This window comes from Musca autumnalis, unplaced genomic scaffold (genome assembly GCF_047663935.1).
Source record: "Musca autumnalis isolate F117 unplaced genomic scaffold, ASM4766393v1 scaffold_3, whole genome shotgun sequence".
In the NCBI taxonomy this organism is placed as follows: domain Eukaryota; kingdom Metazoa; phylum Arthropoda; class Insecta; order Diptera; family Muscidae; genus Musca; species Musca autumnalis.
The window spans coordinates 237,974,245-238,000,094 of record NW_027411866.1 but is presented as its reverse complement, the minus strand read 5'-3'; the positions used below and the strand labels follow the sequence as shown (position 1 = coordinate 238,000,094).

Here is a 25,850-nt window from a genome sequence, read left to right as displayed (position 1 = left end):
TGACATTCGAATGTGGCCTCGATTTTTTTTAAAAATATTTTTTATCAACGTGGATTATTTAAAATATTTTTTTCAACAACGTGGATTTTTTAAAATATTTTTTTCAACAACGTGGATTTTTTAAATATTTTTTCAACAACGTGGATTTTTTAAATAGTTTTTCAACAACGTGGATTTTTTAAATATTTTTTCAACAACGTGGATTTTTTAAATATTTTTTCAACAACGTGGATTTTTTACATATTTTTTCAACAACGTGGATTTTTTAAATATTTTTTCAACAACGTGGATTTTTAAAATTTTTTTTTAACAACGTGGATTTTTTAAAAATATTTTTTCAACAACGTGGATTTTTTAAAAATATTTTTTTCAACAACGTGGATTTTTTATAAATATTTTTTTCAACAACGTGGATTTTTTAAAAATATTTTTTCCACAACGTGGATTTTTTAAAAATATTTTTTTGAACAACGTGGATTTTTAAAAAATATTTTTTTCAACAACGTGGATTTTTTAAAAATATTTATTTCAACAACGTGGATTTTTTAAAAATATTTATTTCAACAACGTGGATTTTTTAAAAATATTTTTTTCAACAACGTGGATTTTTTAAAAATACTTTTTTCAAAAACGTGGATTTTTTAAAAATATTTTTTCCACAACGTGGATTTTTTAAAAATATTTTTTTGAACAACGTGGATTTTTAAAAAATATTTTTTTCAACAACGTGGATTTTTTAAAAATATTTTTTTCAACAACGTGGATTTTTTAAAAATATTTTTTTCAACAACGTGGATTTTTTAAAAATACTTTTTTCAAAAACGTGGATTTTTTTTAAAATATTTTTTTCAACAACGTGGATTTTTTTAAAATATTTTTTTCAACAACGTGGATTTTTTAAATATTTTTTCAACAACGTGGATTTTTTAAAAGTTTTTTTTCAATACCTTGGATTTTTAAAAATATTTTTCTACAACGTGGATTTATTAAAAATATTTTTCTACAACGTGGATTTATTAAAAATATTTTTTTCAACAACGTGGATTTTTTAAAAATATTTTTTTCAACAACGTGGATTTTTTAAATATTTTTTCAACAATGTGGATTTTTTAAAAATTTTTTTTTCAACAACGTGGATTTTTTATTTTTTTTCAACAACGTGGATTTTTTATTTTTTTTTTTCAACAACGTGTATTTTTTAAATATTTTTTCAACAACGTGGATTTTTTAAACATTTTTTCAACAAAGTGGATTTTTTAAACATTTTTTCAACAACGTGGATTTTTTAAATATTTTTTCAACAACGTGGATTTTTTAAACATTTTTTCAACAACGTGGATTTTTTAAATATTTTTTCAACAACGTGGATTTTTTAAATATTTTTTCAACAACGTGGATTTTTTAAATATTTGTTCAACAACGTGGATTTTTTAAACATTTTTTCAACAACGTGGATTTTTTAAATATTTTTTCAACAACGTGGATTTTTTTAAATATTTATTTCAACAACGTGGATTTTTTTAAATATTTATTTCAACAACGTGGATTTTTTTAAATATTTATTTCAACAACGTGGATTTTTTAAATATTTATTTCAACAACGTGGATTTTTTAAATATTTATTTCAACAACGTGGATTTTTTTAAATATTTATTTCAACAACGTGGATTTTTTTAAATATTTATTTCAACAACGTGGATTTTTTTAAATATTTATTTCAACAACGTGGATTTTTTTAAATATTTATTTCAACAACGTGGATTTTTTTAAATATTTATTTCAACAACGTGGATTTTTTTAAATATTTATTTCAACAACGTGGATTTTTTTAAATATTTATTTCAACAACGTGGATTTTTTTAAATATTTATTTCAACAACGTGGATTTTTTTAAATACTTATTTCAACAACGTGGATTTTTTTAAATATTTATTTCAACAACGTGGATTTTTTAAAAATATTTTTTCAACAACGTGGATTTTTTAAAAATATTTTTTCAACAACGTGGATTTTTTAAATAATTTTTCAACAACGTGGATTTTTTAAAAATATTTATTTCAACAACGTGGATTTTTTTTAATATTTATTTCAACAACGTGGATTTTTTTAAATATTTTTTCAACAACGTGGATTTTTTTTAATATTTATTTCAACAACGTGGATTTTTTTAATATTTATTTCAACAACGTGGATTTTTTAAACATTTTTTCAACAACGTGGATTTTTTAAATATTTTTTCAACAACGTGGATTTTTTAAATATTTATTTCAACAACGTGGATTTTTTTTAATATTTATTTCAACAATGTGGATTTTTTTTAATATTTATTTCAACAACGTGGATTTTTTTAAATATTTATTTCAACAACGTGGATTTTTTTAAATATTTATTTCAACAACGTGGATTTTTTAAATATTTTTTCATCAACGTGGATTTTTTTAAATATTTATTTCAACAACGTGGATTTTTTTAAATATTTATTTCAACAACGTGGATTTTTTTAAATATTTATTTCAACAACGTGGATTTTTTTAAATATTTATTTCAACAACGTGGATTTTTTAAATATTTTTTCATCAACGTGGATTTTTTTAAATATTTTTTCATCAACGTGGATTTTTTTAAATATTTATTTCAACAACGTGGATTTTTTTATATTTATTTCAACAACGTGGATTTTTTTATATTTTTTTCATCAACGTGAATTTTTTGAAAATATTTTTTCATCAATGTTAATTTAAAAAAAAACATCTTTTCAGTTATATTTCCGATTTATTATTCCAACGCAAGTACCCTGTCATGTTCACGGGTGAGACAGGTGTGGGTAAAACCGTTTTAGCTGTCTCGACCTTAAAAAAGTTATCACAAGGTAATATAGTACCCGTGCAAATCAATTTCTCGGCCCAGACAAGCAGCATAAGGACACAGGAAATGATAGAAGGTCCGCTGGAAAAACGCAAACGTACCCAGCTGGGAGCACCCATTGGAAAATCGGTAATTGTTTTCATCGATGATGTTAATATGCCAAAATTGGATACCTATGGTAGTCAACCGGCTATTGAGTTATTGAGGTAAGGTATACTTAAGTGAAGGGTAGCTAAGAATCTACAAAATGATGTGTTCTGTTAGGCAATTCCTGGACTTCCAAGGATTCTATGATCGCGAAAAACTCTTCTGGAAGGAAATTGTGGATGTGGTGCTGGGATGTGCCTGTGCTCCACCTGGTGGAGGGCGCAATCCTTTGACTCCGCGTTTCGTGAGGCATTTTGCATTGTTTGCCCTGCCCAAACCAAATGATGAGACATTGACCACCATTTTCTATGGTATTTTGACAGGGTAATAATGCCGAATTTTAAACCAAAATAAATTTTTAATATGAAATCTCCCTTGGTTTCTTTAGGTTCCTCAGCAGCTTCTCCTCCACCATACGCCCCCTGTCGGAACCCGTTGTAAATGCTTGTGTTGATGTTTATATGCGCATAGCCCAAGAAATGTTGCCCACACCGGATAAGTCCCACTACATTTTTAATTTGCGCGATCTCTCAAAATGCATTCAGGGTATACTGCAGGCCAGTAACCTTCACTACAACATGGAAATGCAAATTTTACGTTTGTTCTACCACGAAACGACACGAGTCTTTCACGATCGCTTAATCAATGATGAGGATAGGAAGCTCTTCAAGAAAATAATGCACGAAGTTTGTTTGAAACACTTCAACAAAGAGGTCTATCGTGAGGAAGAGCCCCCGATATTATTTGGTGATTTTATGGTTTTTGGTAAGGCCCGAGCCGATCGTATCTATGAAGAGATTAAAGATCATGGCAAATTGGAAAGTATTCTTATGGATTATGTGGAAGATTATAATACGATGACGGGAAAGCGTATGCATTTGATATTGTTTCAAGATGCCTTGGAACATACGGTGAGATTGGCTCGTCTGCTGAGAAGTGATCGTGGAAATGGTCTGCTGGTGGGTGTAGCTGGTATGGGTAAGCAATCGTTGACCAAATTGGCTGCCCATGTCAACGAATATAAATGCATGCAGATTGAACTTAAGCGGAACTATGACATCAATGGCTTCCATGAAGATTTAAAGGTTATTTATAGGCAAGCGGGGGTAAGTAACAACAATTTTTCAAGGCCGTCTGTATAGACGAGCTCAAGGTCGTCTTTATACACGAGCCGAAGGTAGTATTTATAGACGAACCGAAGGTAGTCTTTATAGACCAGCTCAAGGTCGTCTTTATAGAATAGCTCAAGGTCGTCTTTATAGACGAGCTCAAGGTCGTCTTTATAGACTAGTTGAAGGTCGTCTTTATAGACGAGCTCAAGGTCGTCTTTATAGACTAGTTGAAGGTCGTCTTTATAGACGAGCTGAAGGTCGTCTTTATAGACGAGCTGAAGGTCGTCTTTATAGACGAGCTGAAGGTCGTCTTTATAGACGAGCTGAAGGTCGTCTTTATAGACGAGCTGAAGGTCGTCTTTATAGACGAGCTCAAGGTCGTCTTTATAGACAAGCTCAAGGTCGTCTTTATAGACGAGTTCAAGGTCGTCTTTATAGACGAGCTGAAGGTCGTCTTTATAGACGAGCCTGAAGGTCGTCTTTATAGACGAGCCTGAAGGTCGTCTTTATAGACGAGCCTGAAGGTCGTCTTTATAGACGAGCCTGAAGGTCGTTTTTATAGATGAACCTGAAGGTCGTCTTTATAGACGAGCCTGCAGGTCGTCTTCATAGACGAGCCTGAAGGTCGTCTTCATAGACGAGCCTGAAGGTCGTCCGTCTTCATAGACGAGCCTGAAGGTTGTCCGTCTTTATAGACGAGCCTGAAGGTTGTCCGTCTTTATAGACGAGCCTGAAGGTCGTTTTTATAGATGAACCTGAAGGTCGTCTTTATAGACGAGCTCAAGGTCGTCTTTATAGACGAGCTCAAGGTCGTCTTTATAGACGAGCTCAAGGTTGTCTTTATAGACGAGCTCAAGGTCGTCTTTATAGACGAGCTCAAGGTCGTCTTTACAGACGAGCTCAAGGTCGTCTTTATAGACGAGCTCAAGGTCGTCTTTATAGACGAGCTCAAGGTCGTCTTTATAGACGAGCTCAAGGTCGTCTTTATAGACGAGCTCAAGTTCGTCTTTATAGACGAGCTGAGAGTCATCTTTATAGACGAGCTGAGAGTCGTCTTTATAGACGAGCTCAAGGTCGTCTTTATAGACGAGCTGAAGGTCGTCTTTATAGACGAGCTGAAGGTCGTCTTTATAGACGAGCTGAAGGTCGTCTTTATAGACGAGCTGAAGGTCGTCTTTATAGACGAGCTGAAGGTCGTCTTTATAGACGAGCTGAGAGTCGTCTTTATAGACGAGCTCAAGGTCGTCTTTATAGACGAGCTCAAGGTCGTCTTTATAGACGAGCTCAAGGTCGTCTTTATTGACGAGCTCAAGGTCGTCTTTATTGACGAGCTCAAGGTCGTCTTTATTGACGAGCTGAGAGTCGTCTTTATAGACGAGCTCAAGGTCGTTTTTATAGACGAGCTGGGAGTCGTCTTTATAGACGAGCTCAAGGTCGTTTTATAGACGAGCCGAAGGTCGTCTTTATAGACGAGCCGAAGGTCGTCTTTATAGACGAGCCGAAGGTCGTCTTTATAGACGAGCCGAAGGTAGTCTTTATAGACGAGCCGAAGGTCGTCTTTATAGACGAGCCGAAGGTCGTCTTTATAGACGAGCGGAAGGTCGTCTTTATAGACGAGCCGAAGGTCGTCTTTATAGACGAGCTGAAGGTCGTCTTTATAGACGAGCTGAAGGTCGTCTTTATAGACTAGCAGATGGTCGTCTATAAAGACGAGCTCAAGGTCGTCTCTATAGACGAGCTCAAGGTCGTCTCTATAGACGAGCTCAAGGTCGTCTCTATAGACGAGCTCAAGGTCGTCTCTATAGACGAGCTCAAGGTCGTCTCTATAGACGAGCTCAAGGTCGTCTCTATAGACGAGCTCAAGGTCGTCTCTATAGACGAGCTCAAGGTCGTCTCTATAGACGAGCTCAAGGTCGTCTCTATAGACGAGCTCAAGGTCGTCTCTATAGACGAGCTCAAGGTCGTCTCTATAGACGAGCTCAAGGTCGTCTCTATAGACGAGCTCAAGGTCGTCTCTATAGACGAGCTCAAGGTCGTCTCTATAGACGAGCTCAAGGTCGTCTCTATAGACGAGCTCAAGGTCGTCTCTATAGACGAGCTCAAGGTCGTCTCTATAGACGAGCTCAAGGTCGTCTCTATAGACGAGCTCAAGGTCGTCTCTATAGACGAGCTCAAGGTCGTCTCTATAGACGAGCTCAAGGTCGTCTCTATAGACGAGCTCAAGGTCGTCTTTATAGACGAGCTGAAGGTCGTCTCTATAGACTAGCTTAAGGTCGTCTCTATAGACTAGCTTAAGGTCGTCTTTATAGACTAGCTGAAGGTCGTCTTTATAGACGAGCAGATGGTCGTCTATAAAGACGAGCTCAAGGTCGTCTCTATAGACGAGCTCAAGGTCGTCTCTATAGACGAGCTCAAGGTCGTCTCTATAGACGAGCTCAAGGTCGTCTCTATAGACGAGCTCAAGGTCGTCTCTATAGACGAGCTCAAGGTCGTCTCTATAGACGAGCTCAAGGTCGTCTCTATAGACGAGCTCAAGGTCGTCTCTATAGACTAGCTTAAGGTCGTCTTTATAGACTAGCTGAAGGTCGTCTTTATAGACGAGCTGAAGGTCGTCTTTATAGACTAGCTGAAGGTCGTCTTTATAGACGAGCTGAAGGTCGTCTTTATAGACTAGCTGAAGGTCGTCTTTATAGACGAGCTGAAGGTCGTCTTTATAGACTAGCTGAAGGTCGTCTTTATAGACGAGCTGAAGGTCGTCTTTATAGACGAGCTGAAGGTCGTCTTTATAGACGAGCTGAAGGTCGTCTTTATAGACGGGCTGAAGGTCGTCTTTATAGACGGGCTGAAGGTCGTCTTTATAGACGAGCTGAAGGTCGTCTTTATAGACGGGCTGAAGGTCGTCTTTATAGACGAGCTGAAGGTCGTCTTTATAGACGAGCTGAAGGCCGTCTTTATAGACGAGCTGAAGGCCGTCTTTATAGACGAGCTGAAGGCCGTCTTTATAGACGAGCTGAAGGCCGTCTTTATAGACGAGCTGAAGGCCGTCTTTATAGACGAGCTGAAGGCCGTCTTTATAGACGAGCTGAAGGCCGTCTTTATAGACGAGCTGAAGGCCGTCTTTATAGACGAGCTGAAGGCCGTCTTTATAGACGAGCTGAAGGTCATCTTTATAGACGAGCTGAAGGTCGTGTTTATAGACGAGCTGAAGGTCGTCTTTATAGACGAGCTCAAGGTCGTGTTTATAGACGAGCTCAAGGTCGTGTTTATAGACGAGTTGAAGGTCGTGTTTATAGACGAGCTAAAGGTCGTCTTTGTAGACGAGCTCAAGGTCGTTTTTGTAGACAAGCTCAAGGTCGTCTTTGTAGACGAGCTCAAGGTCGTCTTTGTAGACGAGCTCAAGGTCGTCTTTGTAGACGAGCTCAAGGTCGTCTCTGTAGACGAGCTCAAGGTCGTCTCTGTAGACGAGCTCAAGGTCGTCTCTGTAGACGAGCTCAAGGTCGTCTCTGTAGACGAGCTCAAGGTCGTCTCTGTAGACGAGCTCAAGGTCGTCTCTGTAGACGAGCTCAAGGTCGTCTCTGTAGACGAGCTCAAGGTCGTCTCTGTAGACGAGCTCAAGGTCGTCTCTGTAGACGAGCTCAAGGTCGTCTCTGTAGACGAGCTCAAGGTCGTCTCTGTAGACGAGCTCAAGGTCGTATCTGTAGACGAGCTCAAGGTCGTATCTGTAGACGAGCTCAAGGTCGTTTTTGTAGACGAGCTCATGGTCGTCTTTGTAGACGAGCTCAAGGTCGTCTTTGTAGACGAGCTCAAAGTCATATTTGTAGACGAGCTCAAGGTCGTCTTTATTGATGTGTGAGGTCCTATTTAGAGACGTACCTACTGCCTCTTACAGATTGACAACAAACCTGTGGTCTTTTTGATGATTGACACCCAAATTGTTGAGGAAGAATTTCTAGAGGACATCAACAATATTTTAAATTCCGGAGAGGTACCAAATCTCTTCGAGGGAGATGATTATGAAAAGATCATTTTGGATGCCCGAGATCAATGCAATGCTGCCAATAAAGAGGTAAACCCATACAAAACTCTTTCCTTAAATCATACAGAATTTCCTTGAGCTATATTAACCATCTTCCCTTACAGGGCTGTTCTCGAGATACTATCTATAAATTCTTTATCAATCGGGTGCGGAACAATTTACATGTGGTCCTCTCCATGTCTCCAGTGGGTGATGCTTTTCGCCGACGTTGTCGCATGTTCCCTTCGCTGGTAAATTGTACAACAATTGATTGGTTTTCGAATTGGCCAACGGAAGCCTTATACTCCGTGGCCCTGGGCCTACTGGCGAAAAATACTAAAACGCCTGAGGAATGTCGGGCCTTGGCCACCACCACAGTGTTTATGCATAAGACTGTGGAAGATGCATCCATAAGGTTTTACAAGGAAATGAAAAGGCATTACTATACCACTCCCAGTAGTTATTTGGAACTACTGAAGCTTTATCAAAGCCTGCTGAAGGATAAGACCCTTGATTTGACCAACAAGAGGAAGCGGATTGCAAATGGTTTGAATAAAATCTTGGAAACAAATGAAATTGTGAGTATATGAATCATCATTTTGAAAGCGGAGATTTTCATTAAGGGTGTTCACACTTGTAGATTGCTGTCATGCAAAAAGAATTGGAGGTTATGGTCCCCCAGCTGGATGAAAAATCGGCCAACATGAAAACCTTGCTGGAACGTTTGGCCGTAGATACCAAACAAGCTGATATGGTAAAGGAAAGTGTGGTGCGCGATGAGGCCAGTGCAAAGGAGAAGGCTGCTGTTTGCCAGGCCATGTCTGATGATGCCAATAAAGATTTGGAAATTGCAATGCCGGCCCTTAAGGAATCCGAGGAGGCCTTAAAGGGCCTCACCAAGGCCGATATTAATGAATTGAAATCGTTTACCACACCACCAGCCTTGGTGCAGTTTGTTATGGAGGCGGTTTGTATACTGTTGGGCGCCAAGTAAGCCAGGAATTTCTTTTGCCACGATTTTCTTTTTCATTTCCTCTCTCCTTTACAGACCCACCTGGGCCTCAGCCAAAACCATTATGGCCGATGTCAACTTCATAAAACGCCTCTTCGAATTTGACAAGGAACACATTAAGGAGGAAACCCTGAAAAAGGTCAAGAAATATATTGACCACAAAGATTTTGTTCCCGCGGTAGGTCAATCAAATTAAAAAGATTTACGAATACTCTAAAATTTATTTTTCTTTTTAAATTTCTTTACAGAAATTTGAAAAGGTATCCAAGGTCGCCAAATCTGTTAGCCTTTGGGTAATTGCAATGGATAAATTTGCCAAAGTCTATAAGGTGGTGGAACCGAAAATACGACGCAAGGAACAGGCAGAAAGCGAACTCAAAGAAGTTATGGCAGTCTTAAGAGCGAAACAACAGGAATTGGCCGCAGTGGAGGCTAAAATCCAGGCACTCAAAGATAATATCGATCAAAAAAGTCGAGAGTTCCAAGTTATACAAGATGCGGTGGACCTGACCTATGGCCGTCTGAATCGAGCCGGGCGTTTGACATCAGCCCTATCGGATGAAGAAGTGCGATGGAAGGAAACAGTTGAGGTAATTGAAGGATTTTTGTTGTGATAACGTCCTTTACAGACGAGCCTAAGGTCGTCTTTAACGACGTGCCTAGGGTCGTCTTTATAGACGAGCCTAAGGTCGACTTTATAGACGAGCCTAAGGTCGTCTTTATAGACGAGCCGGAGGTTAACTTTATGGACGAACCTGAGGTCGTCTTTATAGACGAGCCTGAGGTCGTCTTTATAGACGAGCCTGAGACCGTCATTATTGACGAGCCTGAGGCCGTCTTTATAGATGGACCTGAGATCGTCATTTAAGACGAGTCTGAGGTCGTCTTTTTAGACGAGCCTGAGGTCATCTTTATAGACAAGCCTAAGGTCGTCTTTATGTATTAGCCTGAAGTCGTCTTTATGTATTAGCCTGAAGTCGTCTTTATAGACGAGCCTGAGGTCGTTTTATAGACGAGCCTGAGATCGTCTTTATAGACGAGCCTGAGGTCGTGTTTATAGACGAGCCTGAGGTCGTGTTTATAGACGAGCCTGAGGTCGTCTTTATAGACGAGCCTGAGGTCGTCTTTATAGACGAGCCTGAGGTCGTCTTTATAGACGAGCCTGAGGTCGTCTTTATAGACGAGCCTGAAGTCATCTTTATAGACGACCTGGGTCGTCTTTATAGACGAGCCTAAGTTCGTCTTTATAGGAGAACCTAAGGTGGTATTTATAGACGAGCCGGAGGTCGTGGTTTTAGACGATCGTCTTTCTAGAGGAGCCCGAGGTCATCTTTATAGACTAGCCTAATGTCGTCTTTATAGACTAGCCTAAGGTCGTCTTTATAGACGAGCATGAGGTTGTCTTTATAGACGAGCTTGAGGTTGTCTTTACAGAGGAGCCCGAGGTCTTCTTTATAGACTAGCCTAATGTCGTCTTTATAGACTAGCCTAATATCGTCTTTGTAGACTAGCCTAAGGTCGTCTTTATAGACGAGCTTGAGGTTGTCTTTATAGACGAGCTTCAGGTCGTCTTTATAGACGAGCTTCAGGTCGTCTTTATAGACGAGCTTGATGTCGTCTTTATAGACGAGCCTGAGGTCGTCTTTATAGACGAACTTGAGGTCGTCTGTATCGACGAGCCTGAGGTCGTCTTTATAAACGAGCCTAAGGTCGTCTTTATAGACGAGCCTGAGGTCGTCTTTATAGACGAGCTTGAGGTTGTCTTTATAGACGAGCTTGAGGTTGTCTTTATAGACGAGCCTAAGGTCTTCTTTATAGACGAGCCTAAGGTCGTCTTTATAGACGAGCCTAAGGTGGTCTTTATAGACGAGCCTAAGGTCGTCTTTATAGACTAGCCTAAGGTCGTCTTTATAGACGAGCCTGAGGTCGTCTTTATAGACGAACCTGAGGTCGTCTGTATCGTCGAGCCTGAGGTCGTCTGTATCGACGTGCCTGAGGTCGTCTTTATAAACGAGCCTAAGGTCGTCTTTATAGACGAACTTGAGGTTGTCTTTATAGACGAGCCTAAGGTCGTCTTTATAGACGAGCCTAAGATCGTCTGTATAGACGAGCCTAAGATCGTCTGTATAGACGAGCCTAAGATCGTCTGTATAGATGAGCCTGAGGTCATCTTTATAGATAAACTTAAGGTCATCTTTATAGATAAGCCTAAGGTCATATTTATAGATGAGCCTAAGGTCGTCTTTATAGACTAGCCTGAGGTCGTCTTTATAGACGAGCCTGAGGTCGTCTTTATAGACGAGCCTGAGGTCGTCTTTATAGACGAGCCTGAGGTCGTCTTTATAGACGAGCCTGAGGTCGTCTTTATAGACGAGCCTGAGCCTGGGGTCGTCTTTATAGGCGAGCCTGAGGTCGTCTTTATAGACGAGCCTAAGTTCGTCTTTATAGGAGAATCTAAGGTGGTATTTATAGACGAGCCGGAGATCGTGGTTTTCGACGATCGTCTTTCTAGAGGAGCCCGAGGTCGTCTTATAGACTAGCCTAATGTAGTCTTTATAGACTAGCCTAAGGTCGTCTTTATAGACGAGCATGAGGTTGTCTTTATAGACGAGCTTCAGGTCGTATTTATAGACGAGCTTGAGGTTGGCTTTATAGATGAGCCCGAGGTCGTCTTTATAGACTAGCCTAATGTCGTCTTTATAGACTAGCCTAATATCGTCTTTATAGACTAGCCTAAGGTCGTCTTTATAGACGAGCCTAAGGTGGTCTTTATAGACGAGCCTAAGGTCGTATTTATAGACTAGCCTAAGGTCGTCTTTATAGACGAGCCTGAGGTCGTCTTTATAGACGAGCCTGAGGTCGTCTTTATAGACGAGCCTGAGGTCGTCTTTATAGACGAGCCTAAGGTCGTCTTTATAAACGAGCCTAAGATCGTCTTTATAAACGAGCCTAAGATCGTCTTTATAGACGAGCTTGAGGTCGTCTTTATAGACGAGCTTGAGGTCGTCTTTATAGACGAGCTTGAGGTCGTCTTTATAGACGAGCTTGAGGTCGTCTTTATAGACGAGCTTGAGGTCGTCTTTATAGACGAGCTTGAGGTCGTCTTTATAGACGAGCTTGAGGTCGTCTTTATAGACGAGCTTGAGGTCGTCTTTATAGACGAGCTTGAGGTCGTCTTTATAGACGAGCTTGAGGTCGTCTTTATAGACGAGCTTGAGGTCGTCTTTATAGACGAGCTTGAGGTCGTCTTTATAGAGGAGCATGAGGTTGTTTTTATAGAAGAGCCTAAGGTTGTCTATATGGACGAGCCTAAATGAGCCTATGGTTGTCTATATGGACGAGGCTAAATGAGCCTATGGTTGTCTATATGGACGAGCCTAAATAAGCCTATGGTTGTCTATATGGACGAGCCTAAATGAGCCTAAGGTCGTCTTTATAGACGAGCTTCAGGTCGTCTTTATAGACGAGCTTCAGGTCGTCTTTATAGACGAGCTTCAGGTCGTCTTTATAGACGAGCTTTAGGTCGTCTTTATAGACGAGCTTGAGGTCGTCTTTATAGACGAGCTTGAGGTCGTCTTTATAGACGAGCTTGAGGTCGTCTTTATAGACGAGCTTGAGGTCGTCTTTATAGACGAGCTTGAGGTCGTCTTTATAGACGAGCTTGAGGTCGTCTTTATAGACGAGCTTGAGGTCGTCTTTATAGACGAGCTTGAGGTCGTCTTTATAGACGAGCTTGAGGTCGTCTTTATAGACGAGCTTGAGGTCGTCTTTATAGACGAGCTTGAGGTCGTCTTTATAGACGAGCTTGAGGTCGTCTTTATAGACGAGCTTGAGGTCGTCTTTATAGACGAGCTTGAGGTCGTCTTTATAGACGAGCTTGAGGTCGTCTTTATAGACGAGCTTGAGGTCGTATTTATAGACGAGCTTGAGGTCGTCTTTATAGACGAGCTTGAGGTCGTATTTATAGACTTTATAGTCTTTATAGACGAGCCTAAGGTCGTCTTTATAGACGAGCCTAAGGTCGTATATATAGACTTTATAGTCTTTATAGACGAGCCTAAGGTCGTATTTATAGACGAGCTTGAGGTCGTCTTTATAGACGAGCTTGAGGTCGTCTTTATAGACGAGCTTGAGGTCGTCTTTATAGACGAGCTTGAGGTCGTCTTTATAGACGAGCTTGAGGTTGTCTTTATAGACGAGCATGAGGTTGTTTTTATAGAAGAGCCTAATGGACGAGCCTAAATGGACGAGCCAATATGGACGAGCCTAAATGAGCCTATGGTTGTCTATATGGACGAGCCTAAATGAGCCTATGGTCGTCTTTAAAGACGAGCTTCAGGTCGTGTCGTCTTTATAGACGAGCCTAATGTCGTGTCGTCTTTATAGACGAGCGTAAGGTCGTGTCGTCTTTATAGACGAGCCTACGGTCGTCTTTATAGACGAGCCTAAGGTCGTGTCGTCTTTATAGACGAGCCTACGGTCGTCTTTATAGACGAGCCTAAGGTCGTGTCGTCTTTATAGACGAGCCTAAGGTCGTGTCGTCTTTATAGACGAGCCTACGGTCGTCTTTATAGACGAGCCTAAGGTCGTGTCGTCTTTATAGACGAGCCTACGGTCGTCTTTATAGACGAGCCTACGGTCGTCTTTATAGACGAGCCTACGGTCGTCTTTATAGACGAGCCTACGGTCGTCTTTATAGATGAGCCTAAGGTCGTCTTTATAGACGAGCCTAAGTTCGTCTTTATAGACGAGCCTAAGCTCGTCTTTATAGACGAGCCTAAGCTCGTCTTTATAGACGAGCCTAAGCTCGTCTTTATAGACGAGCCTAAGGTCGTCTTTATAGACTAGCCTAAGGTCGTCTTTATAGACGAGCTTGAGGTCGTGTTTTTAGACGATCCTGAGGTCGTGGCTTTAGACGAGCCTATTGTCGTCGTTTTAGACGAGCCTATTGTCGTCTTTATAGACGAGCCTGAGGTGGTGTTTTTAAACGATCCTGAGGTCGTGTTTTCAGACGAGCCTATTATCGTCTTTATAGACGAGCATAATGTTGTATTTATAGACGAGCCTAAGATCGTCTTTCTATGGAGAATGTTTTGAAGACCAAGTTTCTATAGAAATCATATTGGGCGCCATCTTACCCCTATAGGTGATATTGAAATTCCCCTTCAAAACTCTCGGTCAACAGACTTCTGAAAGTTTGTAAGGAGTCCTACCGAAAACTAATCACAACCTCCACTTGCCTTCATATTTCAGATACTTACCCAAGAGTTGGCCTATGTACCCGGAGATGTATTGGTCTCCGCCGCCTGCGTCGCCTACCTTGGAGCCTTCTCGACAGAATATCGCAATGAACTGTGCACCCAATGGGTTGCGAAATGTCGTGAACAAAAAATTCCCTCCAGTGCTGAATTTCATTTACTCAAAGTACTCGGAGATCCCTATGAGATACGACAATGGACCATGGATGGTCTACCCAAAGATGATATATCCATTGAAAATGGCCTATATGCCACACGAGCCCTACGATGGCCTCTTATGATAGATCCACAGGAACAGGCAAATCGTTGGATACGCAACATGGAAAAGAGCAATAATCTGCATATTCTCAAAATGAATGATGGTAATCTTCTTAGGGTTATGGAGAATTGTATACGTCAGGGTTATCCGATATTATTGGAAGATATAAGTGAAACTATTGACCCCTCCATTCGACCGGTGTTGCAGAGGGAAACTTATGTTTTTGAGGGGAGAACCTACCTGAAGTTGGGCGATGTTATTATCGATTATGATGAACGTTTTAGGCTTTACATGACTACAAAGCTGGCAAATCCGCATTATTTGCCTGAGATTTGTATCAATGTTACGCTGGTGAATTTTTTGGTTACCGAAACCGGTTTGGAAGATCAGCTACTGGCGTAAGTTGAATCGATTTTCTTTTTGTGGATATTGGATTTTTAATTTTATTTGCCCGTTTCGTTTCAGCGACATTGTAGCCATCGAACTTCCTGCCCTGGAAATTCAACGAAACGATTTGATTGTAAAAATCAATGCTGACAAGCAGCAGTTATTGGCTTTGGAAGATAAAGTCCTGAAGCTCTTATTCCATTCAAAGGGTAATATTTTAGACGACGAAGAACTGGTCGAGACTTTAAATGATGCCAAGGTAAGTTTTGGGACCGAATGATTGCCTTTGATGATTATTATGTTATGAGGACTATTTGGTGGCTTCATCATGAGCAAATGTAATGACCTCATGGGTACAGCGCTGGCTGAGCAAATTGATGGCTTCAATTTTTGCACGGATAAGAGGTGATTGCCGCAGCTCGGGAGACATTAGCATTGTGACACCCGGTTTAATAAATGGCGTGTTCTGACATTTTGCTTGACTCAGAAGACCATATCCATGTCATCCAAATCTCCACCGACATCATAACGTTTGACCACAGGAAACCTGATTGACAAGGGTTAAAAGAATTTAACAATCACCGCTTTAGAGAGCTGCCCTGTCCCTCACCTGCAGCATATGAATATTGGAACATTATGGGCAACGGTTAAAACACTCTCGTAAGTCTTTGTCTTGGATAAATTTGCCAAAGTCTATGAGACGCGAAAATACATCGCAAGGATTAGGCGGAAAGTGAACTCAAAGAAGTTATGACAGTCTCAAAGGCCAAATAACAGGAATGTTTACAGAAGAGGGTAAAATCCCAAATCTCAAGGATAACTTATTGACTTACTTACTTAGATGGCTATTATACTAAACAGAACGTCTTGTTCCATAAGCCGAACTAAGAATTGATTTCCAAACGCACACGCCGGTATTCATCGCATATTGGTTCATAAATCTTTCGAAGAATTTTTCTCTCCAACACACCAAGTTCTGCCTCATCTATTTTCGAAAGTACCCATGCTTCAGATCCATGCATAAGTACGGGTAGTATCAACGTCTGGTACAATGTAGGTTTGGTCTAACGAGAGGTGGTTTTGCTTTTGAACTGTTTACTTAGAACAAAATAGCATAGATTTCATAACTGATGTTGTTAGCTTTATTTATAGCGGTGACGTGGTAGATAAAGTCATTTACTACCTCAAAATTGTAATTCTGAACATCAACAGTTGGTCCGAGTCTACCGGACATGTTGCGTGTTGATATCGTAAATTTGGTCTTATCGCCGTTGACAGCCAGACCCACTTTGGCAGACTCTTTTTCAATTTTCGCAAAGGTGGCTGTTACGGATCGAGTTGATCGACCTATTATATCCTTATTGTTTATAGTGCTATTTTTATATCTATCAGTATATACATTCGCTTCTCGTATGACCTTTTCCAATAGAATGTTAAATAGGTCACACGATAGGCTGTCACCTTGCCTGAAACCTCGTTCTGTTTCAAGAGGTTTCGAGGGGTTCTTTCCTACTTTAACAGCTGATCTTGTATTAGCCAATGTCATTCTGCATAATCGTATAAGTTTTGCAGGGATACCAAACTCAGACATGGCTTGGAACACCTTTGATCGAATTGAGCTGTCGAAGGGGGCCTTATAGTCGACAAAACAGGTGGTATGTGTCGATCTGTCTTTCGTGGGTCTTCTCCAGTATTTGGCGCAGTGTAAAGATTTGATCAATTGTCGATTTACCAGGTTGGTATGACCGCGTTGGTATGACCCGATTATGTTATTTACCATGGGTTTTAAACGTTCACACAGTACGCTCGACAGCACTTTGTATGCGATTGGTAGCAGACTTATGCCTCTGTAGTTTGTACACATCGTTTTGTCTCGTTTCTTGTGTACCGGACATAGGAGGCTGAGGTTCCAATCGTTGGTTATGCTTTGGCTAGGTGGAAGACATTCAACGTCGTTGTTGTTGTTGTTGTAACAGTGTTTGTTATTATGTTTGTATGTTCGTTCTTCTGTTCACGAACGTCGTCAACGTCGTCGTTTGCGATTGGTTCTGGTGTATCTTCATCGCCGCCCATATTCGATACTAAGAGCTTCATGAAATCCGGATCCTTAGTCCGCTATATGTATCAGTTACCAGATTCCCTTCATGATCATTGCAGGGGAATGTGTCTGCACCACACACTTCAATCTGGTGTTTTACACTCTGGTAAAATTTGCGGACTTCATTCTGACTCCTGAACATCTCGATTTTCTCACGCTCACTTTTTTCTTGCTCTCTATTTTTTCTTCTGAAAATACGCTTATCCTTTCTCCTCTTCTCCCGATATTTTTCTTTCGCGCTTCGTGTTGCTACTGAATGCAGGGTTGCTCTGTATGCCGCGTTCTTTTGGTCAGTAGCCTTACGACACTCCTGATCGTACCATAGATTTTAAGGTGGTGGTTTTTGGTACCCAAGCACAGATTTTGCGGCAGTTTGAAGAGAGTGGGCTATTCTTTGCCACTGCGCTTCCACATTATCGGGACATGCAGTGCCGTCTTCCAGCATGTGAGTCAGTTGAGCGGAATAGGCTTGTGCTATCTGTTGTGTTTGCAGCTTCTCGACATCCAGCTTCCGTCCTGTGTTAGATCGCACTTTTGCCGCAACATTAAGACGAGTGCGTACCTTTGCTACTACAAGGAAATGGTCCAAATCGATGTTCGCTCCTCGAATCCATCGGACATCTAACACACTGGACGAGTGTCTTCCGTCTATCACAACATGATCAATCTGGTTTCTTGTTTTCCCATATCCTCGTGGCCTTGTGTATGTCGAGGTGTTGAAACCAGGTACTGCTCACTACCATGTTTTTTTGCCGCTGCAAAATCGATCAGCCTCATTCCGTTGTCGGATGTTACCTCATGAAGGCTGAACTTTCCGACCGTGGGACCAAAGATATTTTCCCTCCCAATTATAGCATTAAAATCTCCTAGAACAATCTTAATGTCATGGCCAGGGCAGCGGTCATATGCTCTCTCTAGGCGCTCGTAGAATATATCCTTGGTCTGTTCATCATTTTCTTCGGTCGGGGCATGGGCGCAGATGAGACTGATGTTAAAAAACTTTGTTTTTATACGGATTGTGGCAATTCTCTCATCAGCCGGAGTGAAGCTGGGGACGAGATTTTTAAGCCTTCGATTTACCAAATCCAGCTCATGTTTCGTTTTATGGCAGCTATAATACAGTGCGTAATCGTTTGTTATTTTTACGTATGCCCGGTTTCATCGCTCTTCCTGTACTTACCAAGTACATCCGCCTGACATTCCATGTGCCGATTCGCAGATCATGGTCCTTAAACGTTTGCGGGGTTCGTCAACTTTAGAGGGTTTGTTTTTCTTCTCAAGGATAACATTGATTTGAAAAGTCGAGAGTTCCAAGTTATACAAGATGCTGTGGACCTGACCTGTGGACGTTTAAATCGAGTCAGTCGTCTGTGTCATCGGATTAAGAAGTGCGATGGAAGGAAACAGTGGAGGTATTTGAAGGTTTTTCATCTGCCTTTGGACCGGTTAGCATCACCCCTCATTGCTCTAACTCCCTTTAACGGGCAAGATGCCCTCTATTGGTAAGACAGGAAACTATATACAGATACAGTTATGGGAACCCATAGCATCAAAAAGCTCTATTAATATTTATAATGCCGATGGAAATTGAATCAAACGACGTTCAGCCACCAGCTGCTATAAAAGGAGTTGCTGTAGAGATAATCGGTACAGTCTTCTGCGGAGGTTTGTTGAAACAAGTGGCGTTGAAAAACGTGCCCTTGGCTTGAATGGAAGTAGATTTGGTGTAGTTTCTGCCGAGTTGGGTTGAGAAACATACCCTCGGTTGAGCAGAAAGTAATCTCGGTCTTCTAGATGTGTTGTCGTCAGAGTCAAGTGGGGCTGTAAATCGTCCAATTGGCTTCAAGACACGGCAGCGTACATGGGGCAGTGGGGTTGGAAACAACTCATTATTGTCCATTACTACTAAAATATATAACTCTATACTAGACGTATTAGTCGCTTCTCATAACCAATACTTAAACCGAAGAAAAATCAATAAAATCGCTCACACAAACATCAGATTAGATCACAAGGAGTGATCTCCATTCTAACACGTTAAGTAACTACCAGATAAGATCACAATGACACAATTTGTCCATCCGGTAGTCCACCCTTTTGTTTTTCCTGTACAATCTACCCCACGATATTACACTACACATTAGGTTATAGGCTCGACCAATATTAGCCCGGTTTTGGATGTTCATAACCGACTGGTCTTGGAGGACTTTAATACTCATCATGAGTTGTGGCATTCGGTCCTGGGTAATGACCAGACGGATATAGCGCTGGCTGAGCAGACTGATAGCATTACTTTTTGCACGATCAATGAGGACGTCCGTATCAGAATTAGCGGAGAGTGTCACAGTTTCCTAATATAACCATAGTGTCATGATGAGAGGGGTATAGTGCTGACTGAGCAGATTTAAAGTTCTGACAAATGACGTCACCTGGCAACGCGTTGTTTCTCTTGGGTTCTCTCCACATAAATGTCTCCATCAGCAGACCACCCGATTTCATCACCTCTGAAAGCCGCACTTTCGTCAATCATGGGAACGTTAATTGGCATAGTTTCAGAGAGCTCACTAATCACGGCTTCAGATATATGGCCGATCCATCTGATGTTCGGGTAGCAGAGAGGACGTTCTGAGACATCATCACTGCTGCAGCCGCATGCCATATATCTGCAGGCCCAATACGCAAAGTGACTAGCAAATGAGTGTGATGAGCTTCGCCGAGCCAACCCCAATGGCCCCAGAGTCGGGGAGCTGACACAGGAAGTTAACAGGTTGGTCGGCGAGCATAAGCGGAGCAAGTGGCTAAATCATCTTAAGAGTTACAACATTGGAACCGAAATAAGTGAATTGTGGGCAGCGGTTAAGTCACTCGCGAACCATTGAAAGAAGGAAGACCTCAATTACGTTTGGCGACATTACCCTGACTGATACGAAGAGGTAAGCAAGTTATTTCAATCGATAATTTGTCGAGCACCCCGGAAGTGAGAGGGCGAAGTGGGATCACTTACTGCCGAAGATGAACCACCATAATTTACAATGGATGATGTTGCGAATGCCATCTATATCATCTGCTATATCATCCAAAGCGATGGACCCTGCAGGCATTTTCATGCTTATGCTGAATCAGCTGTATGAGGTGGGAGTCGAGTATCTCACTAATGTTCTCAAGCTCTTGCTAGGCACCCACTTCTTTCCTCATGTTTGGTAAATGGGCAAAATGGTCCTGCTACTAAAGCCAGTCAAGGATGCCAGTGTGGTGCTTTTGTCGTCCGTAGCAAAGATTCTTGAGACTTTACTCTTCCTCAGCGTCCGAAGAGCTGCCGATAATCATCATGGGCTCCGTAAGCAGCATCTCCACACATGTTAGTCGAGGACACAACCAGATCAAGCCGTGTGACACAACAGTGATGGTGGCACTTGAATGTCATGGACCATTGTGGCATAATTCCGACAACCAAATATCCCAAGATTCTGGATTTAACAGCATTTCCAAGTCGTCCGCATATGCCACAACTATCTGGGACAAGCTCAGATGTAGGAACAAGGTCTCCTCAAGACCCATGTCGGCCGCCCTTGGGGCGCAGATAAAGAAACCTGGTTCACCACATATAATGCAATATATCGGTCTTGTGGTAAGTTATGCGGCCCCGTGTTGTCCGTGAATATATATTTAACGCCGCGATGGAAAAATATTGAAACCTGCCAGAATGTCGCCCTGAGAACTGGAACAGGGTGTCTCCTCATGTCTTCAGTGGACCATCTACATGCGGAGAACTTTGTCTTCTTCTTCATTGTGTTGAGGTACTACACAATGGCATGCTTTCGTTGCAGTACTGATGTTACTGTGAGAGCCATCCTAATGGATGGATGGATCTTCATGATCTAGAAGGAGAGGTCCAGCGTTACAAGAGAGAACCCCTACATCGACAAGCCTATCAAGCGGGTTTTAATAGTAATAACACGGATGCAGTCACAGATGCTATAAGCGACTATTGTGTGAATGCAGTCCTCGGAGCTGAGGAGCCTCAGCTGCCACGACAAACCAGAAGAGTTTTGGCTCAACTACGATCGGGATGTTGCAGCCGTCTACATTCCTAAAGGGCAAGGATCGATGACACCGTGCAAAATATCTGCCCAGCATGCGATACATGCCCGCACGACCCACCGCATCTTTCCAATTTCCCTGCCAAACCTACTCAACTAACTCCAGTAGCTTTGTGGCCACAACCCATCGAAACACTCACATTTCTAGAACTGGAGATAGACCCAGAGCCAGATTGCTGTTACAACAACAACAAGGAGAGTTATCGTGCGCAGCATTATAGTAAAAATTTACTTTTGTGGTGCAGGTATCCGAAGGAGTCGACCGAACTTGATCTAAGTTTGGACCAAATCAATTGATCCGTTCGTGGGTTATCGTGCGCACTAGCCAACCAGTCAGACTGATGCCCTGTCCGTCGACACCAATTTGACTGAATCGGATTTCTTTCACTATTCAGATGAGGTACCTTCAGGCTCTTACTCTAAATCCCGAAAGTATATAGAATGCCTAAGGGGCTTAAGTCTAAATTTTGATGTCGATTGCTGACAATATCCTTTATAAATCCTTCATTTGCTTTTCTTTTTCAGGAAACCTCCCTAATCATTGCCACCCGCCTCGTGGACACGGAAGAAACAGAAAAGGTCATAACAGCCACCCGTGAAAAATATCGCAGCCTGGCTTCACGTGGTGCCATCCTTTACTTTGTTATAGCAAGCCTCGCAGACATTGATCCCATGTATCAGTATAGCTTGAAATATTTCTCTCAGGTCTTTTGCTCGGTGATACGTCAAGACCACCCCAAAATGAATACCGAAGATCGTATTGCCCAGCTGAAATTGGATGAACTGAAGGCACTCTATGATAATGTGTCTCGAGGTCTATTTGAAAATCATAAATTAATTTATAGCTTCCTCTTGTCACAAGCCATCGAAAGACAAGAGGGTAGGGTTAGTGCATTGGAATTTAATTTTCTAACACGTGGTGTTGTGGGAAGAGGAAATGTGAGAGAGAAGCCGAAACCGGCGCATTTGAAGTTAAGTCAATTTGAGTGGGAGGCATGTTTGTATTTGGAGGAGAATTTCGTGGCTTTTGAAGGCTTTACGGAACGCTTGGAGCAGCCGTTCTTTTTGCAAATCGATGATAATCGAGAGGTAAGTAACCTAACTTGAAGAAGATAGGCTATGCATTCTCTTCGCTAAAGGAAGAATTTATGTCAAAACGGGTGACATAAATCCTCCCTTTATCCATCATTCCCTTCCCTCTCTTTCTAGGTCTTCAATTTTTCCGGTTCCAAGGGTCCCCTGAGCGATTATTGGAATCTTCGCCTAACTGATTTCCAAAAACTAATGTTCATTAGGGTCTTTCGCAAAGAAAGGTTCCTCCTGAATGTTGTGGTCTATTTGAGGGTGACAATTGGGCGCCATTTTACCGAAGTTTCGGCCGAAGGAAGTCAACTTAAAGTGGTGTAAGTGACAAATAACCTTGCCCGGAACACAATTTATATTTTCATTTTACTTACAGCTTCCTGGACACCTCCAATGTCACACCCTTGGTCTTTGTGCTGTCCAGCGGTTCCGATCCCATGGCCAATTTCCTACGATTTGCTGAAGAAATGAAATATATGGACAAATTCTATTCAATATCCTTGGGCCAAGGCCAGGGTCCGATTGCTGAGAGTCTAATAGAGAAAAGCTTGCGTCTAGGCCACTGGGTATTCCTGCAAAATTGCCATCTGGCCACCTCTTGGATGGGTCAAATGGAGACAATTGTACGCAACATAACTTTAGGTGAGACTGTGGCACATCCCGACTTTCGTCTATTTTTATCCTCAATGCCGCAAAAAAGTTTCCCCATAAGTGTGCTACAAAATTCCGTTAAGGTTACCAATGAACCTCCCAAAGGCATTAAAGCCAATGTTTTGGGTGCCTTAGCCGACATAAATCCCGACTTCTTTGAGCACCACATTCTCCAAAAGAAATGGCGCGCCATTGTTTTTGGCCTGTGCGTCTTTCATGCTGTCCTACTAGAGCGCCGTAAATTCGGCCCCTTGGGTTGGAACATAACCTATGAATTTAATGAAAGTGATCGGGAATGTGGCCTCAAGACCTTGGATTTCTTTATAAGTCGTGAAGTGGTGGAGAAAATTCCTTGGGAGGCCATATATTATATAAATGGTGAAATAACCTGGGGTGGTCGGGTCACCGATGCCTGGGATCAACGTTGTCTGAGAACTATTTTAAAGATTTTTACATTTGAGAAAATTTTACAAAAGGATTACAAATATTGTCGTGGTGATCCATATTATTGTGATCCACGCAAGGCCACGATTCAAGAGTACAAGGATTATGTCCAAAATTTCCCAACCCTGGAGGATCCGGAGATATTTGGCATGAATGAAAATGCCAATTTGGTGTTTCAAACCAAAGAAACAAATTTCTTTATAAATACCCTATTGGAGGGGCAACCGCGCTCGGCGGCGGAGGAGGGTCAGGCTCAAGAAAATGATCTCTGCTTGGAAATTATTAGGAAAATCCAAGAGGTTTTGGCACCGAAAATTAACAAGGAATCTCTGCACCCTTCCCTATTAACGGTAAATATTGGTAATCATCATAACCTCAATGAATTATTCTAACCTCACTCCTAATGCAGATCGACAACAAAGGCCAGCTGCCATCCCTGACCACAGTTTTGGTGCAGGAAATTGATCGTTACAATATCTCGTTGCGTTTGATACACGATAGCCTGGTGAATTTAGCCAAAGCCATTAAGGGTTTGGTTGTAATGTCCGAGGAGTTGGAGGAGGTGTTCAAATCCCTCTTGGCCAATATGGTTCCCAAGCTATGGGAAAAGAAAAGTTTCTTATCCATTAAACCCTTACCCAGTTATATTGCCGACTTTCAACGACGCATAGATTTCATACAAAATTGGGCCGATGCTGGAAATCCCAAATCATTTTGGATAAGTGGTTTCTATTTTCCCCAGTCATTCCTCACGGGGGTATTGCAGACTCATGCCCGCAAACGGATATTGCCCATAGATGCTTTGAAAATTGATTTTCAGGTTATAGATCGGGTTTTGGTGCAACAGGAATTCTTTGAGCGGAGAACAAACGGGATGGAAGTGAGTATTGCAAAAAAGAACCAGCAATTGGCGGGTAACTAGTCAATGGTCCTTGACATTGACAATCGTAGTCCACAGTCAATAGTCATTGGCTACCATAGTCAATGGTCATTGACTACCATAGTCAATGGTCATTGAATACCATAGTCAATGGTCATTGACTACCATAGTCAATGGTCATTGACTACCATAGTCAATGGTCATTGACTACCATAGTCAATGGTCACTGACTACCATAGTCAATGGTCATTGACTACCATAGTCAATGGTCATTGACTACCATAGTCAATGGTCATTGACTACCATAGTCAATGGTCATTGACTACCATAGTCAATGGTCATTCACTACCATAGTCAATGATCATTGACTACTATAGTAAATGGCCATTGACTATCATAGTCAATGGTCATTGACTACCATAGGCAATGGTCATTGACTATTTTAGGAAATGGTCATTGACTACCATAGTCAATGGTCATTGACTACCATAGTCAATAGTCATTGACTACCGTAGTCAATGGTCATTGAATACCATAGTCAATGGTCATTGACTACCATAGTCAATGGTCATTGACTACCATAGTCAATGGTCATTGACTACCATAGTCAATGGTCATTGACTACCATAGTCAATGGTCATTGACTACCATAGTCAATGGTCATTGACTACCATAGTCAATGGTCATTGACTACCATAGTCAATGACCATTGACTACCATAGTCAATGGTCATTCACTACCATAGTCAATGATCATTGACTACTATAGTAAATGGCCATTGACTATCATAGTCAATGGTCATTGACTACCATAGTCAATGGTCATTGAATACCATAGTCAATGGTCATTGACTACCATAGTCAATGGTCATTGACTACCGTAGTCAATGGTCATTGACTACCATAGTCAATGGTCATTGACTACCATAGTCAATGGTCATTGACTACCATAGTCAATAGTCATTGACTACCGTAGTCAATAGTCATTGACTACCATAGTCAATGGTCATTGACTACCATAGTCAATGGTCATTCACTACCATAGTCAATGATCATTGACTACCATAGTCAATGGTCATTGACTACCATAGTCAATGGTCATTGACTACCATAGTCAATGGTCATTGACTACCATAGTCAATGGTCATTGACTACCATAGTCAATGGTCATTGACTACCATAGTCAATGGTCATTCACTACCATAGTCAATGATCATTGACTACTATAGTAAATGGCCATTGACTATCATAGTCAATGGTCATTGACTACCATAGTCAATGGTCATTGAATACCATAGTCAATGGTCATTGACTACCATAGTCAATGGTCATTGACTACCATTGTCAATAGTCATTGACTACCGTAGTCAATGGTCATTGACTACCATTGTCAATAGTCATTGACTACCGTAGTCAATAGTCATTGACTACCATAGTCAATGGTCATAGACTACCATAGTCAATGGTCATTGACTACCATAGTCAATGGTCATTGACTACCATAGTCAATGGTCATTGAATACCATAGTCAATGGTCATT

At 41.3% G+C, this 25,850-nt stretch overlaps 1 protein-coding gene across 2 annotated transcripts in view; it reads left to right on the top strand.

Moving 5' to 3' along the window:
* Nucleotides 1–25,850, top strand: part of Dhc16F (Dynein heavy chain at 16F) — a 58,801-nt gene that overhangs the window by 29,719 nt on the left and 3,232 nt on the right. For both annotated transcript variants that reach the window (XM_073977329.1, XM_073977328.1), the window contains exons 19-32: nt 2,760–3,071; nt 3,130–3,336; nt 3,401–4,118; nt 8,014–8,190; nt 8,265–8,717; nt 8,780–9,129; nt 9,188–9,329; nt 9,400–9,741; nt 14,405–15,066; nt 15,134–15,314; nt 21,779–22,342; nt 22,463–22,656; nt 22,713–23,781; nt 23,841–24,311. In XM_073977329.1, the coding sequence (XP_073833430.1) occupies nt 2,760–3,071; nt 3,130–3,336; nt 3,401–4,118; nt 8,014–8,190; nt 8,265–8,717; nt 8,780–9,129; nt 9,188–9,329; nt 9,400–9,741; nt 14,405–15,066; nt 15,134–15,314; nt 21,779–22,342; nt 22,463–22,656; nt 22,713–23,781; nt 23,841–24,311 (5,842 nt within the window). The remainder of the gene's footprint in view (nt 1–2,759; nt 3,072–3,129; nt 3,337–3,400; nt 4,119–8,013; nt 8,191–8,264; nt 8,718–8,779; nt 9,130–9,187; nt 9,330–9,399; nt 9,742–14,404; nt 15,067–15,133; nt 15,315–21,778; nt 22,343–22,462; nt 22,657–22,712; nt 23,782–23,840; nt 24,312–25,850) is intronic.